This window comes from Trachymyrmex cornetzi, unplaced genomic scaffold, assembly GCF_001594075.2.
Source record: "Trachymyrmex cornetzi isolate Tcor2-1 unplaced genomic scaffold, Tcor1.1 scaffold88, whole genome shotgun sequence".
Taxonomy (NCBI): Eukaryota; Metazoa; Arthropoda; class Insecta; order Hymenoptera; family Formicidae; genus Trachymyrmex; species Trachymyrmex cornetzi.
In genome coordinates, this window is record NW_017300223.1 from 455,573 (window position 1) to 474,982 (window position 19,410).

At 35.4% G+C, this 19,410-nt stretch overlaps 1 protein-coding gene across 3 annotated transcripts in view; it reads left to right on the plus strand.

Moving 5' to 3' along the window:
* Positions 1 to 923: 923 nt before the first annotated feature.
* alpha-Catr (alpha-catenin related) overlaps positions 924 to 19,410 on the plus strand; it is a 59,775-nt gene continuing 41,288 nt past the window's right edge. For all 3 annotated transcript variants that reach the window (XR_001940544.1, XM_018520172.1, XM_018520170.1), the window contains exon 1: positions 924 to 1,109. Coding sequence is in view for 2 of the 3 variants with exons in the window: in XM_018520172.1 (XP_018375674.1) it covers positions 1,023 to 1,109 (87 nt within the window). In the remaining variant the exon portion in view is untranslated. The remainder of the gene's footprint in view (positions 1,110 to 19,410) is intronic.

The following is a 19,410-nucleotide window of genomic DNA, read 5'->3' on the forward strand; positions in this document are numbered from 1 at the left end:
ATATTATTATCCCCTCGTTGTAAAAATACGTACGAGTTCATGTCTAGAACTAGTCATATCTAGCTTTACTTACTCATAAGTGTTCATTATTTTTTTTATGTAAGCATGAATAAATCAAGTTTATTACAAATTTGTATGATTAATTAATAATTAATTGTATATATATCTCTCCAAATAATCGCAGTTATTTAGTAATAAATTTCCAATTCATTTATCTAGAAAAAGAAAAGAGAAGCTTATTCTATGAATCATCCTTGGGGAGATTAAATTTATCTTTTATCGAGACAACAGGTATGTCTCGATTGAATCTTGCTCTATTTAATCCGCAGTTTTTCTTTCTTTTTATTTTTTAAATTAACTTAGTTTGTATGTAAATATAAATTATATTATATAAATTAATTATTTTAATAGTATATATATATATATATATATATATATATAAGTGAGTTGTCAATCCTTGACAAGTTTATTTATATATATCACGATAAAAAAATATATGAAAGTAAACTGCGACTCGCATAGACTCTCGCTTAATGCATTATCGATTAATTTTACACGTTATTCATAGGTTCTTTCTTTTCCACTTTCGGAAGCTCAGACGTTGAAGAATATCCTAGGACTTTCGCGTAACTCGAAATTACTGGCGGCCGTCAACGACAGCATCGGCGAATGACAAGAGCGAAGAGACAAGAGTGTTACGCGAGGAACCAAGAGATGGCTGGGAGTTGTGGCGTCGCGACGTTTAAGCCCAGCGCACCGGCGCGGCGTCCGGCGTCGACGGCAGTAGTTGCGTCGGCGTCGCCGTCGTCGTCGCGCGACGTCGCCCTCGTCATTGCCGGCTCGGGCACGGGGCTCGAAGACCATTGGTTGGTCCGTAGGTAGGAGGGTGTCTGGTGGCTGTAAGCGACGGCAGCGGGGGCAAGGGTTGCAGTCGTGCCGGGCACGCGGGCGGGGGTAGGAGGGGTGCAACGAACCCTCTCGCCTCGGCTCGAGTCTACGGAGCACGGAGTTGTGTTCGAATCATGGCGACACCCGACCCCGTAGACCCAGCCACCCTAGAGATTAAGACCCGTAGCATAGAACAGACACTACTTCCACTAGTGAAACAGGTAAGATGTGTTTCCGCGTGATAATGCGGCAACCAGAGTTTTCGTTCGCACCGGCAGCGCGCCGTCTCTTTCCCATCTGTCTCTTTCTCTCTTTCTCTCTCTCTCTCTCTCTCTCTCTCTCTCTCTCTGTTTCCCTCCCCTCCTCTCCCTCGTTCACCCATCGCCGCAGACTATCCTTCTTTCTCCTCCGTCGCAAACTCCATCTACCTCGCGCTCTCATTCTCGGTCTTTATTCCTCTCGTATGACGTTTCGCGTACCCGGCACCCCCGCGTCTCGTTACATCTCGTTACGTCTCGTATTCGATCCCTAACAGATTGAGATAATTTCTCAATCCTCGGAGTCACTCCCAAGTCATTCTATCTCTCGCTACAGGCTACTCCGATCACGCTTGCGGAAGCATATATGATTTATATACGCGATCCGATGCGCTCGTTGTAGTTGAATCGAGCGAACGAACGAAAAAGACACTACGAGATGTTGAGTGCGTGGACGTGCATACGGCGCAACGGCGCGGCGCCGAGGTCGGAACGCACAGCGCCGCATGACGAAAAACGCAAGAGCAACACATCGAAATGCTGGGTACGCGTGCACCGTGATGCGAGAAAGATCGAGCAGTGAATCGGGTTGAAAAAGTGAGCGCTCGAGAAAACAACTTATAAAACGGTGATATATAAGACGCGTCTCGCGCTCCGCTGACGCCACTCTGAAACTAGAAATAGCAATAGATTCCCACGCTTTTGATCCGCGTGTTCGACATAGCAAAATTTTAACGAATCATTTTCATCTTCCAATAAAGTAATCTTAAATCGCTAATAATTCCAACGATGCTATAGTAAGCGCATTCGAGACGTAAGAAGATGATTTCATGGAATTTGACAACTCTAATGTCAGAGACAGAGACATGTGTCGAATATACGTGCAACTTGTCACGAGGCGCACGGTGCATACAGAGCATACAGAGCATACAGAGTTAACGGATATTTCGGTGGTCCACTATCTTTGTCATTCTCTTCTCCTCTCTTTCGCTCCCTCTTCCGCTACGTCCGTCTGTCTCGCACTTTCTGCACTTGTCTTTTTCTTCCGCGTTGCTCACTTCAGCTGTTGTGGCGCACGCTCACCTTACCGCTTGTCTCTCGACGCCGATACCGGCGTCTTCGTGGAATTACGTTGAATTTACGCTGCACCCTCGTTGCATAATCACCGGCACGTGCGCGATGCACGCACGCGAGCCATATACACACAGATCTGCAGTTCACGGGTCAAAGGCCTTTAAATGACCGCCCGTGAAGAATAAATCGCTCTGCTCCGTTTCGACGACGTCACGCGATTGAGGAAACGTTTTACGCGAAAAACGTTTTAACGTATGCAACGTTAAAACGTGTTAAACATTAGAAATATCTGCTTTGTGTCTTCGAAGAAATTCCAAACTAAAGTTAATTAAAAACTAAAGTGAATTTACATATACTTTACATACAAATACTCTCTTTCGAAAGATTTAGAATTATTTGTGCGCGAGAAGATATAAATTGATACTTGTGTTTTGTACTACCGTCCAGTACATGGTGAAAATTATTATTTTGTTTAAAGATTGTTTGTGAGATAAAATTGTTTTCTCAATAAAACAACTATAAATGCACAACTATAAATGCACCGCATGCAGTAGATTGCACTTGCGTTCATAATTTATGCACATATGTATATGTACCATATATACACATGGTTCACTAATGTAAGTCAAATATCGAAATCATGAACACAATTTCAATTAAACAACGTGTATTTCGCTTCATGCACGCTATATCGAAAACTATTTTATTATCTCATATATCCAATAAAACTCGTTACAGCAAATTATTATTAAAATGATAATATATGCGAATTATCATTAACGCAACATACATACATACGTCATTGGCATGTTTAACTGAAATTAACTGCATCACCGAATGTCAAATTTCACAATGATCATAATGTATTCTACAGAGAGACAGAAAGAAACTTTATTTTACAATTTAAAAAGATATATGTTTTATCTCTTAAGAAGATTTTACAATTGTGCTTCAAAGGAAAACTCGAATATCTTCTATCACTGTCTACTTCAGTAACGAACCTATCTATATAGCAATGAGTTCTCCCTTCGAAGAGCTTAAAAAACCACAACCCAATCTACGATTAATCTCGTCAAATGAAACAGAAAGCAATTTAATTTACGCTTTCGTTAAAACAAGCCGTACCTAAAAAAGAGATTACGTCGACCGATTTCTGTTGTTGAGTGCGCGTCTCGCATGCAAGAAATAATCCGATTGAGCTCGATCCCTCAAAAAAGAATCGTTACTCCGTTAGAATGGAATAAAATAAACAAGACAACAGGCAGATAGATTCGAATAAATTCTTTTCCTTTTTTCGTTGTAATTAATTTCACAATTAATCACAAAAGATATCGCTATTAAGAAAAAGGTTAAAAAGAAACGGCGGATGATAGATGATAAAAAGTCGATAGTTCCGCAAACACATCGATCGAATCGGCTGACGCGATGATTATCATCTATAAAATAAGAATGCGCGGCAGCAAGAGAGAAAACACTAGAAGAAAAAGAAGAACAGAAAGGAAATGGACGGAGGTTATTTCGAGAATGAAAGAGGGGTGCCGATCACCGCTCGTGGCCGACCTTCGTGTCGTGTTTATCGATATTTCTGGCGATGTAGCAGAGTATGCATACACGCACACAGGCCCAGAGTGTGTTTGTACGTGTGTATGTGTTGGTTAAACTCCTCGGGTTAGAAGGGCGTGCAGTACGAGTGGATTGGCTGGTGCATGGCACAGAGGGCGATCGTTACGAGCTGCAGCCACTTGTTAGAGCTCCGTCTAGCTGCCCCCGCGCATACTTATCTCTCCGTCGTCATTTCTTCTCTTGTGTATTCGCCTCTTCTTATCACCTTTCTTCTACTTTTTCGCCCTTGCTGCTATTTCTACTTTTCGCTTTTAGCCTTCGTAGGGCTTTAAGCAGCTTTCTTGGCGATTTCCGTTACGATTTCGTTTCGTCAGATTTTCTATTGACTGCCACTACTATCTTGAACACCTGCGTATCTCACACGTTTCGAACCTTCCGCATATGGAACGTTAATTGTCAATTGTTTTCGGATGGAGAAATAATTGTACTTTACTATGTACTTTACTGACTCTTCTAGAAAATGTTTGAAACTCAAGAGTTTAGTAACTTTTTAATAAAAATCGCCTCTTGATATTATTTTATCAAAAGAAAATTTCTTACATCCAGGTTATATTCTTTACTTTTATGTAAACTAATATATATATATATATATATAATTAACTTTTCACTTAATTATCTTAACTAATAAAATTTAATATTAACAATTTTATGAAGTTTTTGTATAATAAAATGCTAATTAATACAAGTAAAAGCGATTGTTATATAACATTAACAAGAATTATGCACACATATGCATATCACACAAAATGGAGTAGAGATAATTTGGCCACTATTACCATGCAGCAATAACACATGTTTCACGCAAAAAAAAAGAATCATTAGCTGTTACCCAAAAACAACTAAATCATATTTCAAACATCACGTGTAATAAGAGAGTGCTAAAAATATTTATCTTTTGTATGTTAGCCAGAATTACCAATTTCCATTCGTTTTATTTATATTCATTCGCGTTTGTATTACTTACGAAATTGCCATCACTCTAACTTAGTTCCTACGAATGTCTTATAGCCACATTAGAGAGAGAGAGAGAGATATATCTAACGGAGATACAACCATTACCAATCGAAATGATAACAGTGAACGGAGGACGAACCATCGTCCACGAAGACTTCCTCGAGAATGTCATTCTTGGACATTTTAATTAACTTCGACCTTCGATTTAATCTCAAACTGATCCTTTCTAGCACGTTACTGATTGTTAGCCGCGGACGCAGAAAGGGAATGACAATTACACAAATGCTATTTAACTCCTTCATTTTAGGGATTTTGCGCAAGTTATTGAATTTTTCAAATTTCTTTTCTGAGCTTGATTGGTTAAAGACAGTAAGTAATTATTTAAAGTACTATTTGAACTAACATTTTGCGAAATTACGTGAGATATAAGTTGTCGATCATAAAACGCGTTTTAGATCATAATATATCAATTTCTCTCTAATTGTTCTCTGTATTATTGCGCGCGTGACCACAACCATTTAATAGCGTTTTTCACTGGCAGAGCTGATGTACACTTGTCAGTGTACATTAAAGCCGTTGTACACAAATCGACGTAAAGATGTACATTTAATAAAATATAGAAATGAATTACCGAAATCTTCAATACATTTTATTATAGTATTTGATAAAATATACATTGGGTATTTTACAGTTGAGACATCTCACTTTTACATTCAGATTAGGTTGGTGTACAATAGCTTTAATATGCACTGAGTGCGCACCAGTTCTGCCAGTGAAAAACGCTATAAGTATAAGAAAGTCGAAAAAAATATTATAGCAAATTATTAAGGCCCGATTGCATCAACGTTACTTTGATTTTAAGTAAGGCTTAAAACTCTTTCTGTCTCTTTTTGCTTTAAAACGAGACAGATAGAATTTTAAGTCTCATTTAAAATCAAAATGACATTGGTACAACTGGGCCTAAATCTTGTAGGTTAGAAGAACTTTATATTAACCCTCACCGTGTACACGGAGGTCAGTTGTGTCCAGGCGATTTTTATAGTTTTGAATATTTTGAAAGCAAATGAGTACAGGTGCGCCGTTCTGCTAAAAAAACTTGTGGTGTGGAGGAAGACACCCCTGAAAGCCGAGCAGTGGACATCATTTTCTCGCTGAGCAGCGGATATTCGAAATCGAGTGAGGACACAAATGACCCCCGTTATGCACTCAACGCATATTTGTACAAAAAAGAAAATGATTTTTTTCGCGTTTCTTGACTATTTTTTTATAAGTAAAACACATATACATATATAACGAAAAAATTTTTATTCAGTGTTCTTAGAATAAAAATGTCAAACCGCTCTGCAGAAGAGATAAAATTGTAAGTGAACGATTTCTGCGTTCTCTTACAATGTCATCCCATATTTTTTTATTAACGAAAGTGTATAAGATTACAGATTTTGAATAAAGAATGATTTTTTTTAAAGTTATTAAATGTAAATTTTTTATAGAAACGCTTATTTTTGTAAGTTTCGAAATTGTAAGACTTTATGTCTCGTACTTAAGTATTTAAATTTAAAAAATTTGTTGGCATATTTTTTTTCTTAAAACATGAATTTTGAACTTTATTTTCCTTTTTTAATTGTTAAATTTTATTGACTCGCTCAAAAGTTACAAATTTTTGAACATACCACTATCATACTCATATTTGTGTTTACATATTTGCAAAAATAAAATATTTAAACAAATAGATTTGTTAAACTATGTATAAATCCTTCATTTAGAATAGTTAAGGAAGCTACATGAATTTTTTAATATTTTTTGAACTACTTAATCCATTAAAAACAAATACGCCGAACATGAATGACGCCCGTGTACATTTAATGGGTAAAAAAACGTATACACAGTGAGGATTAAATTATATTCTATCCTATTTGAAAAATTTTTTAAAGAAAATTTGACAAAATGTATAATTATGATGCGATAGTGATAGAGTACGACTGCTTGTGCTCCATTGTTAACACTATAAATAATTCCTTTAGTCAAAATAATTAAGTAGACAAGTGAACAATACGTACTGGCAATGAAAACAGTCACAGTTACGCTGGCACTCAATGAATTTTTCTTCATAACTCGAATATAATTCTCGCGCATGGTGTATTTTCACTTTTACTCATTTTTTTCTTTTTCATACAATGAGTAAATGAATTTTTATCCGAGTTCGCGATTACTACTTACGTCCTCAAGCGATATTCGCCAAAACGCAATAAACGCGTTACGACAATGACATTTCTTATTTGGAGATAGATCTAACACACCAAGAGCTTTCTACTATAATATTGACTGTCGGCCTATTTAATCAACAGTACCTTCGAGTTTTATAAGGAAATCGTCAATCCTTATGTTACAAAACGTCATTTGATTGGTGTACATCATTTAAGTCTTTCTTATTATTAGAAAAACTTTTTGTAAGAACAACCGAGCGTAAAGAACTAATCGATATTAACCACTATATGTACCAATCGCTGTCAGTCGTCCGATAATCCCATTGAAAATTATTCAATTCTGAAAGGCTCGCGTAAAAAATCCGATCGTCTAGCTATCAGCGTTAATATCACGATATTTTGACTCTAACGATATTTTCAATGCAAGTAATATACATATGGATAATTATAAATTGGCAAAAGGTTAAATCTAAATTTCCGTAATTTTCAATTATTGTTTTAAATATTAATGATTATATTATATTTTGTAATTTCATCGCACATACGTATATACGCATTGAAAATCTTATTAAAAACTTGTCATTGAAAAATCATCTTTCGCTTCAATGTAATAAAAAGTAGAAAGAGTATATAGAAAGTATAAAACACTTTTAAGATACATAACTAGCGAGAATTCACAATAGCTAATGACAGAAAACGACGTAGAAGACAGCCATTTTGTCGGAAAATTTCAACTATGATTTTCTCTTGGTCTCCAAGCGCAAAGAGACCGCTCAATAAAGGCGTCATTGCAATCTCTCTGTCTTCGCATTGTACAGAGTTCATTTTATTATAGTCGTGTGAAAGAAAGAATAAAAGCGTGGACACGAATCTATAATATGAGACCGTAAATGATTCGAAGGACAAATATGTAACTAGCGCTAAAGGATTTGGACAAAACCGAACAATATATATATATATGGTATAGACAAATAATTGATGCGCAGAATAGACATCTATAATATGATGTAAAATTCGGATATATTCAATTGTCATTTAGCACTAATCAAAATTATATGCAGTTGTACTTGTGTTTTTGTTTATTTAAGACTATAATTCAACATTATAACATAAATACCAATTGTGTTACACGAATTAAAGCTTTTATTGACAAATAAAAAGAAAATGCATTGAGATTTAAGTTTAAATTCATTAATAGCGTTTTTTATTGGCAAAACTAGTACGCACTTAGTGTACTTTAAAACCGTTGTACACAACTCGACGTAAAGATGTACGTTTAATAAAAATATAGAAATGAATTAAACCGCGAAATATTCAATACATTTTATCGTGCTATTTGATAAAATACACATTGAACATTTTCTCAATTGAAATATCTTATTTTTATATTTAGATTAGAATAGTGTACAACAATTTTAATGTGCACTGAGTGCGTACTAGTTCTATCAATGAAAAACACTATAAAAATTAATACATGAATTTCATAGACTTGTTCAATTTTTTAACTAATTGTAGCAAAAAATTAAAGAAAGGCGAGAAAGCCTCAAAGTATAAATTTTTGAAGGTATAAGTATATAAATCAAAATATATATATTTGAATTTTTGTAAAAAATGTCAATAAAAATAATATAAGGTATCTCGTACATATGTGATGCATTGATTAACAAATGTAGTAATTCATTGTCATTGGTGCAAAGATGATGAAGTAATACGCCGATGCAGTGGTATCTTGCTTTGCACAATATATGGTTTGCCCTTTGACCTTCTATTCACATAATTAGCTTTCAGGAATATTCTCTTTCTTTCTCTATCTCTCTGTTTCCTCTCTTCCTTCACATATATTATCTCTCTCTCTCTCTCTCTCTCTCATTCTCTTTTCATGCATTTCTGGATATTATACCGTAGATAATATAAAACTACGCGATACTTTAGACTCAAGAGTTGCATTCATACTATTAAATTAAATTAAATTATTAAATATACAATTTTACTACGTATTTAAAGAGAAAACTTTGTAAAGGAAAATTAGTTTAAATTGCTGAGTGAAAATGTTCATACAGAGAATATGTAAAGAATTTAATGGGAATAATAAACAACGGAAAAATATATATCAACGAAATAGTTATTCTTTTCTTTGTTATACTTCTATTTATCATGCAACTAGAGAGAGAAGAGAGAGAGAGAGAGAGAGAGAGAAGCAAAACGAAAAATTATTTAACTTAAAAAAAAATTAATAACAGCACATCTTCAAAAATTTAACATTTTAGTACAGCAATATGTTTCACAATTCTCCAATAATAAAAAGTAATTTAATCACAACGTTGAGTAAAAAAAGGAGGTTTGCAAAATTATCTTATATGCAAAGTTGACTTTGGTATTGGGGCGCCGAATGGCTCGCCGCTCAGTGCGATTGACTCGTGATCTGTAGATCCGGGTTCGATCTCACTTACGCCCCATATATGCAATTTTTCGCGTTCGCCGTTCGGATTCGGCGTTAAACTGTGGGTCTCCTCGAGTGTTGACAAACTCGACTAAGGAAAATAAGAATGCAAACTACTACCAAATGCAAAAACATAAGTGAGCCTTTGCTCCCCAAAGAGGCTCTAAAGCTAAATTGATGCATGATACTGTGACCCCTCAAAAATATGATCGGAAAACCAAACTCGGGGAATATACTAAGAATAAGAAGAAGAAGACTTTGGTATTCCTTTAACGTCGAAGCTAACGTATAATTGATGAATACAATATACATATACATAGATAATTTGTCGAGGAATTGTGTGGTTGTTTAAAGGAACAATTATAAAGATATTTGAGTTAAAGTTCGGACAAAAGAGCAAAATGACCAAATAAGATGAAATTTTTTTTTCTCTAGATCGCATTCTGAATAACAACCACATAAATTATCCCAAGAGCCTAAAATTTCTTAACGAATTTTTTTCTTGTAGTAAATGAATAAGAGAAATTATTTAATTTTGTACATTTCTCTTCGAAGTTTACATACCTATATTAAAAACTTTTAGAAAAAGTTCATATCATTAATTATTATTGTTAATTGAACTAAAATAAGAAATAATAGACTTTATAAAAACCAAATAACGTAGAAAATAGATTAATTTCCGATATAGTGATATATTGCCACAAAAAACAGTCCTTCAGTCAAAATACACACATGATTGTTGATAATTAATTAAAAAAAATGTACAATGCATTTTTGCCTTGGGATTATTGTATCAAAATGATTTTGCAAAACGCTTTAGGCATTAAACATAATATTTATATTTACAAAAAAAGAATCGACTCATCTTATGGCAACAAGATGAAATTGAAATTGCGAAAAATAAAAAGTGAAGCGCTGTCGAGAAAAACGTGAGACTTTCACCAGTACCACAGTCACGTGCTACGAAAAGTGAGACAAAAATAAAGAAGTAAACGATACTCTGTACATGACAAGAGAAACAATGATTAACTATACTTTGTTATTTCAATTTTAAGACACTTTCGCGCATTCGTGCTTATTTTGTAAATGCACAGTACAGATAATAAGTCTGTACTAACAAATTTATGTTAAAAGATGAAACAACATCATCATTTGACAGATCGATTATAAAGCATTGACATAACACGTCAGCTGCAAAGTCATCAATAATAGGTATCGCTTCCGTCACTACCGCCATTACCACTCTCGAGATGTCACATCGTTTAGCTTATATCTAAAAAGTAAGTCAATTCATCGACCTGTGACTTTCAGCGCGCACCAGCCGCGTGCAATAAAAGCGAATCGCATGCACTTGACGGTGAACGCGACAAAGTCTGCCGCGGATGATGCGCCGATTGCAAATGTCAAACAAGAAAAATGCCGGACTCGACTCAAAGTGGGTCGTGTCGACAAAGAAAGCGAGGCGAGGCGAGGCCTCCCGCACGTTTTTCCGATAGCTTTTATCCGCGCAGTTATGTCGGTTAGTTTCGTTTCTGGAAAGGAAGTCTGGCGTTATGGAAGCGCGCCATATATTTAGTATTCAGGCCTCGACGCCCACCCGATATAATATGCCAAACGTTGCGCGCCGTCATGAGACGAAAGGCCGAATAATATTCGAGCGATAGATTGTACTCACGAATCGATATTCGCCTACGCGAATCAGTGCGTATGATCGCTCTCGATAATCTCAATGATGATGACGAGTTTCTTCTCGCGCAACGGAGGAAAAACTGTGACTCGCGTTCCCGCAAAATATAGGGTGACTAGACGATCTGGTTTTCGAGGACGTATCCTCCTTTCCCTTTGGATATCCTCGAATGTCTCTAGATGTTGTCGCAAACGTTTCAAATTGCTCTTAAGTTTCGAGCTTATAATTAGCCCGTGACCAAAGACTATATAGTGCGCGCGCGGCCGGGCGAGATTGATGTTTCTCACTGAACGGGAATGTATGTTTTAGGCACGTCTTCGACGGAAGAAACGAAATTGAGTTTCATAGGTATAATGGGCTCATCAATGGTAAGTCTTTAATAGGCAGTGTCGAAAGTACCTGCGGCTACTTAAATGTGATGTGTTTACACTTAGAATTATACATAGATGACTAGCGATGTGAACGATTGATTGATTGTTCTATGTGATGATAGAGCAGAACACTAGAGAGCAACATTATTCTTCGAGTTTGCAAGTATCGACTTTGTATTGTTATCTGTTTGTTTTACCGTAGAGGCTTCACATGGTCGGCTAAGCATGATGTTTAAAATTTCGTCTACACGACGATGCCCATATAATAAAGAAACAATTAGTTATTTTTACAAATAGCCAAGCGTAACTATGAAACGTAATTATTTACAATTGCTCTAGTCTCCGTAATAAATATATTTTTGCACACATTAAGCCGGATTCAAATCAACAAATAAGCGCAAACATGAATAAATAATTTGTTTTAATAAGTGTAAGTCAGTATGTTTGTATAGCTTTGTACTCACGATGCTATTTGCATTCATTGAAACAAGTTGTTCATTCATACTTGTTCACGCTTATTTGTGCTTGATCTAAATTTAGCTTTAAGTATACATTAGAGCTTCTGTTCCGATAATAATCGGAAATCTGTTTAGATGCTTTTTCATTGCTATAATCATTTTCATTTAAAACTTACATTAACTTCATGGATTTATACAAACAAATGTGGACACACGAGAAATTGAACTTCCTCAATCCTTTCACGAATTTGAGCTTTCTTAGAGAATGAAATTACAATTTTTATTTGAATTTGTTATTGTATATTATTCGAGAAAACAGCATCTGAGACATTCCATTAATATCCCGAATAACTATTCGTATGCGATAGACATAAAATGGCGTCTTCGATCGTAACATGTTACGGGTTATGTTTTCCTTCGGCACATAAAATACATGCCGCATCTGACATGCTTGTAGTGAGTAAAAGAACTCTATAAATAAAAGTATATCCTAACTTACCAACGCAAAGTTTAGAGTGACACGAATAGATTTCAACATTTATGTGCAATTTTTTGTTTTATCGTAAAAATTCTATAAAAATCCTAATCTAGTTAACGTTAACATACAAAATAAAGAAATAATATTCTAGTTAGAATAACGTAATGTATTTCAAATGTGTTGTACACACACACACACACACATAACATTTCTTTCGGAATTTCAAACAAACAATTTAAATTGTTCATTATTTCTATATTGAAGTCCAGGATAAATTTATATCAATTATCTCGAATTTTTTCTCAAAGTTTTTCATTCGCTGACTAATCTGTTGCGGTTCCAGGTTTTTTTTATGAATCTCCGTAAAATATCTACTGAATTTGATATGGAGATGGAAGATCCGTAAAAATGAAACCCATTCAACGAACGAAGCAAAGTCTTCCAGATCAATGCAAGAAAAGGACTGGCTTTATCACGGTCTTAAGATAAGTTTAGTAAATTTCAGGATTCACAGATATCAGCTCTTGAAATTGAATAAAATTTCTACATATGTATCATATCGAAAGTTTTTCTTAAAACCTACTCGTAAAACCAATTCTTAATCTGGAATCTATCCAGTTTGGAATATCGCCAAACGGCAATTTATTAAAAATCAGGAAAGAAATAGGAAAACTGCGTTTCTTCGATAGCATTATTTTATCATATTTTGCTATATCATAATGTAATGAGGTATTAGGTATAAAATCGACATTTTTGGATTAATTCTACAGAGATCGTATGATTTTCAGAAATCATGACAAAGGACTATGCCCAGTTTGGGCCCCGGCTGAACAATATTGAGACCTAGCTAGGATTGTAGAGCATAAAAAAAGAATTAAAAAGCTCCATATGCATAACTTTGTAAAATGAGTCCTTTGAGTGCTACAGCTGTTCAAAATTCGCTATTATGTATTGTGTACCACGTAAGACTGGTTTTATTCGATTTTTCGAATCATCTAGTATCTGAAATATGCCTAATCTTGACGAAGACAACTAAAACCTTTTTTGGACCCCAAATGAATAGTTATAAGTGATATATATTAATAGATGAAGAGAGGAGACACTCAAAGTATGAAACAAAAGATTTTAATTGATTTGATAAAGAGACTGTGGTTCAGTATTTTTAACTGTAACGTTTCCATCTCTCGTTTCAGTACGTTTTCTTTTATAATAGTACCAACAGGCATGACATTATATATATTTAAATGTGTTGAGTGGAGCTGTTGTGGAACTACTAGGCTCTTGTTCCAAGAAATTTAGCACTTCCCCAGCCAACAAATGTTTACGCGACTGGTTTTTTAAATATTTCCCACATTGCTCATAATGGATCTCATCGCGACCAGTAGCTGCTTCGGTGATTCCGTACCAAAAGTTGGTTTACTCCGATTGGTACATTCGGCGTTTGTCCATCTCCCCCTCCCTATTTCTGTGACATGACGGCATGAATCGCGACCAGGGACTTAGCCGGATTAATGAACTGTACCAAATACATTTTTTAGATATTACTTCAATGTCTTTGGTACAATCCGTTACCGCCGTCACCGCGGGGAGGTGCCTGAACACAGAGAAATTGGATAAGACTAGTACATGATCATAATAGCGAACTTTGGATAGTTCTGGCCCTCAGGAAACCTCTCCTATAAAGTCGGGCTTATGGAATTTTTGATTATCTTGTGATATACCTTAAAATTTTAGACATGTCTCAAAGTTGTTCATCCGAGACCCAAATTCCTCTATAAAACTGGGCATGGTCCTTTATATACTTTTCGAAAAACAAGATTTTATTACAATATCTAACTATAATAATATAATAATATTGCATCCTCAACTTTTAAAAAAATCAAATCACAATTATTATTAGGATCACATCAAAGTTTGTACTCAAATTGTCTTAAGCTTAATCAACGAGGTAATAATGAAAATCGAACAGTTGTTTTTTGAACGCTTACCGGCGCGTTGCAACTTGTATAGTTTCGGTTTACTCACCAAAATTTCTCTTAATTTCGGCCGAAACCGAAATCAAACCGAAATTTCGGTCGGACTTTAGTTCTATAGTTCTATAGTTTTGTCGATTAATCTAAGAAACATATAAAGAACAAAATTTTATCAAAAATAAATTAAGAATACGCAAAGAACAAACGAATTTAACGAATTATGATCATTAATGATTTCTATGAAATCACAATACCGATTTATTTCAGAAATTCAATTTGCTTACAATTGTTGATAATTTTATTGGTAGCCATGTCTTTTGTATTTTGTCACTTCTCTAAAGAATGCACCTTCCTTTCGCTTTTATCTGTACTATGTGTTTTTGTTGCCAACTTTGAACAACATTCATTGTGAGTACAAAAGACTCGGAGTGCTCGCGCGAATTTCCAAAGACTGTGAACTTCGTTCTCAAGAACCTGACACTTTATGTCAGGACGATAGAAAACCTTTAAATGAAACTTGGAATAACTCGATGGAGAAGCAAGTAAGCGTCTAAGAACGCTAATTTACCGAAATCTACGACGAAGACATGTCGCTGCAGTGTTTCGAAGAGTATCGATTTCGGAAATTCGAGGAGAAATCGATTCTCGAATACGAGCACTAAGTCTACTATATGAAATTCTTCATTCTGTTTTCGCGGTATAAGACGGTATATTACGGTATTAGATAGTTCCTAGATATCGAAAACGTGAAAGACTTTGGAAGCCATTTGCGGCAGATGGATATAAGATGTGCACTCGCTGCAACCTGCCTCAGTACAGCATTATAAATATTACGTTAACTATCCAACCGTGCAATCTTATTCCATTTTATCTCGCCGCATCTTGATAATATCGTAAAAGGAAGTTGTTTAAAATGTACATCTCGAGCATTAATTTCAGGACGCGATCTCTACATACTCTATAGAAATTTCCACTCTCGCGTGTATCATTTAAGAAGCACCTTCCCGTCGCGCGTGCTTTACTTCTACCTCAACATTGTAATCTGCTGCTTTTATTGTACACTCAAGCATACCTCGTATTTCCACTACTCTTGCGTTGTCACATTGATACATTCTCTCAAGAAAGATATTAGGCACAGCATCCTTCTCGCTTATATGGAGAGTATAGTAGATAATAATATTGTACTATTATACTACCAATGACGCAAAGAACACATTCGTGATATTAACTTGAAATACACGTTCCACTTCTTCATATATATTCAAATGATATTTTCAGCTACTATCTAACACGCGTAATATATATTTAGCAAGTTTGTAATCGCTGTAGATATTTGTTGCTCAACTATCACGAATTCCGTATTGACGACGCATCATGACCGAACATCTCCTGCGAGATAGAAATCCTTTACTACTCAGAAGGGCGAGAGAATATACGTACTAGTTGAGTACCTATGTACTTCCGACTGTATGTCATCACGTACATGGATACTCTATCGATGTCATGTAGAAATACATATATGTATACGTATCTTAGCTAGGACTTTGAAATTCAGAAGCAGTATCTTAGTTCCAACAAAATTTCCTTTTCACTTTTCTTGGTTTAAGAAAATAATCTTTATCACGTTCTGAATTCCTTTTTCGAAAATTTCTTTTTTTGTAGAACCGCCCGATAAAAATGATTTTCCGAATTGTGAAGCCTCGCAAATATATATGATGATCACGTTGCGCGATGTTCCTCCGTTCGGCCATTTCGTTACCCTAAGTCTTTTCTTGTCTTACTATCCAATTCTCTTCCTTATCTCTTTTCAGATCCCTTTTCGTCTCCTAGGTAATATTTCTCATGCGTGATATTTCCTTCCTGGTGTCTCCTTATTAGGGATTATTTTGTTAATAATGCCGAGATAACATTCTTCATAATCGACTTTCTCATTAACCACAAAGTACATAAAACTATTACTATGCCTTTATTACGTTTTATGGTTATTCACATTTTCTTCTTTCACTCTAATAATAATTACGAAACTTTCTCTCTCTCTCTCTCTCTCTCTCTCTCTCTCTCTCTCTCATCAGGCCTGAGTAAAATTCCTTTCGAATTCCATTTAAAATACTAATTGTAAAATACTTTTAAAAAGTGTATTTATATATATATAAAATGCAAAATGCAAAATAGGTTTTTCCAATCCATTTTAAATGTAAAATGGATAAATAGGTATTTAAATAATTTTCAAAAGCAAAATGGTTTTTCCTGCCCTAGCAAAAAAAATTTTTACAAAAAAGTACAAAAAAACTATATAGATTAAGACAAGATCTTAGAGATTCTTAATTTTTCGTAAATATTCATAGTGGGACATAGAGTGAGGTTTGTTGTTCTCAGAAATCCATAGTTTTTCGTAGATTGTAGCGAGACGTAAAGTGACGTTGTTTGAGGCCGGAGGATTTCTTGGTTTTTCAAACAAATAATGCTACTCTAAGTCCTACTAAAAATATCTATGAAAAACTAAGAATTTCTAAAATTTTGTTTCAATCTATGTAGTTTTTCGTAAAAACTTTCCGCCAGGGTGGTATACATTTTTTAAAAGTATTTTACGTTTGAAATCCATTTTCAACGGAATTCAAGCCCTGACTACAGTATTATAAATAAAGTATTTCTGATGAGAATATTTTAAATTTTTTAATATTATGATTTGGAAATGGGACCGTTTACTTGAATAAATCAAATTAATACGGGGAGCGTCGGTTACGGTTAAAATTAGACGTTAAGAGTAATATACATTTTTAGAAATCTATATAGTATTTTACATAAAGCTGGAACATTCATTTTTTTATTAAGATTTGATACTTGTAGATTATCTAGAATTGATTTTTTTTTACAGTTTAATTTGCAGATTATTTGAATATTCATAAAAATCTTTGGCCAATCATGGGACTTGGTTCTTCTTATACATCAATAAACATGTTCTTTTTGGCAGAACTTTTGCACCAGTTCATCTTGCTTTCTTTTCTTTCCTCCTGTAGAGAAAAGGAAGAAAGAAAAACTGATGCAAAAGTTCAGCTAAAAAGAACAGGCCTAAGAATTCTAGGGAAAATTTGTAAAAACATAGAAAAATTTGGCATTTACCTATTTTATAAATGGTTAAATGATAGACATGATTCCATTTCAAATGTAAAATGAAAATAATTTTCCAAAAATCATTTAAAATGGAAAATATAAAATGCCATTTCCATTTTAAATAAATATTAAAAATGGAACTATTTTAAACATTACCCAGCTCTGCCTCTGATTCTTCTATGAAACACTCAGGGTGTCACGTATTAATTCAAAAAATTTCACGTATCCAATGACAATAGTTCTGTTATTCGTAATCATGTTACACTGTGTTGCATCGAAGTGAGAGCCCTATACAAGACATTAATTATGGCAGGATTATCTAATTTCCAATCACGAGTGACTCCAAGTCAATCTTATTATAACGCTCTAGCGAACTACTTCACGGTTGGCGATAGTATCGAATATATGTGTTAAAACTAACATGAAAATCCAAGAGCTACATTAAAAGGCATGCATGCAACATGAATATGAAGCTAGAAATTTTAGTTCGCTCGATGTGAACTTTGACGCCAAAACCACATCTCCGATATTTCGTAGTGGCGGAAATTCACCAAATATGCAATTATAATATCTCCATGTACGTTAATGATAATCTACGAATACCTATGAAAAGAAGTGAATACTTCAAATAAAATGTTCTATATGTTATATTTACTGATATTAATATTAATTTCATTAAGATTATTCAATGAATTGTAATAATAAATAATAACATATGGCAATAATGTGAATCGTATTAAACAATAAAAATCAATAAAGCCATGCTTGTGTAATAAACATTTAAACACCTCTTATCAACAATTGGATATAAACCATTTATTCGCTATAAATCTATAGACTTATTCTCTTTCTTCCTCTCTCACTATTTCCCTCTGTAGCGCAAACTTTTGTAATAAAAATTCATGTTGACGTAAAAAATTACCGTCGACATAGTCTTTCGATTCCTATCGAACTCTCGTTAGGAACAAGGATCTCCCGCGCTTTTTAAGTAGGTAACGAGGGGCAAAAAGGGAGCATTCTCCTGGACGATGCATCACGGAGCATGCAAAAACACGGTCTAACGAACCGCAAAAAAACGATTCCCAAGTCATTCTCAGCTGCCGTTTACGCATGAGGTCAAAGGAGCGTGTCGCACTAATTCGGGGATGACTAAGATCGAAAATAAGACTACTCGACCGGATGTCGAGCGCAAAAATTGAGATTTCGCGGGCGAAAGTACGGGGCTGCCGACGTATTGATTCTCGGTCGGCGGAGAGAGGCAGCAGCGCGCGCCTGTGCCCGGCAGCCGTTCGTTCGTTCGTTCACGTAGACCAAGAGCGAGAGCGAGAGCGGGAGCGAGAGGTAACAGGCGGATTCGGGGTGGGAATACTAGTGCGAGAGTGAGACCGGTTCACACAGCCGCACTCGTCGTTCCCCGTGGATCCTGCCACCGAGTCGCTGCTTCCGAGTCCAGTCTTCCCCTAGGCACTCGGCAGGCCAGTACCTGTTTCTCGAAGCCGACACGCGCTCCGTCGTTCTCGCGCGCACACATACACACGCGTACACCCCTTACGTACGTCACTCGCCCTCACGTATAGAGATATACATATATGCTCCTCTTACGGTTCAACCACTCACCCTTGCGAAACGGCATCGCGTACTCGCGTACGGACACGTGTGCCTAAGTGTGCGCACACGTAAAGGTGATACGTGACACACACACACACACACACACACACACACACATTTATTTTTCCTAAAAAAAAAAACACACACATACAACTTTGACACATCTTATCAACACACATATACACACACACACACACACACATACACACACAGCACAACACCCACCCACACACACACACATATACATGCACACACCCATATATATATATACAGACGTATATATA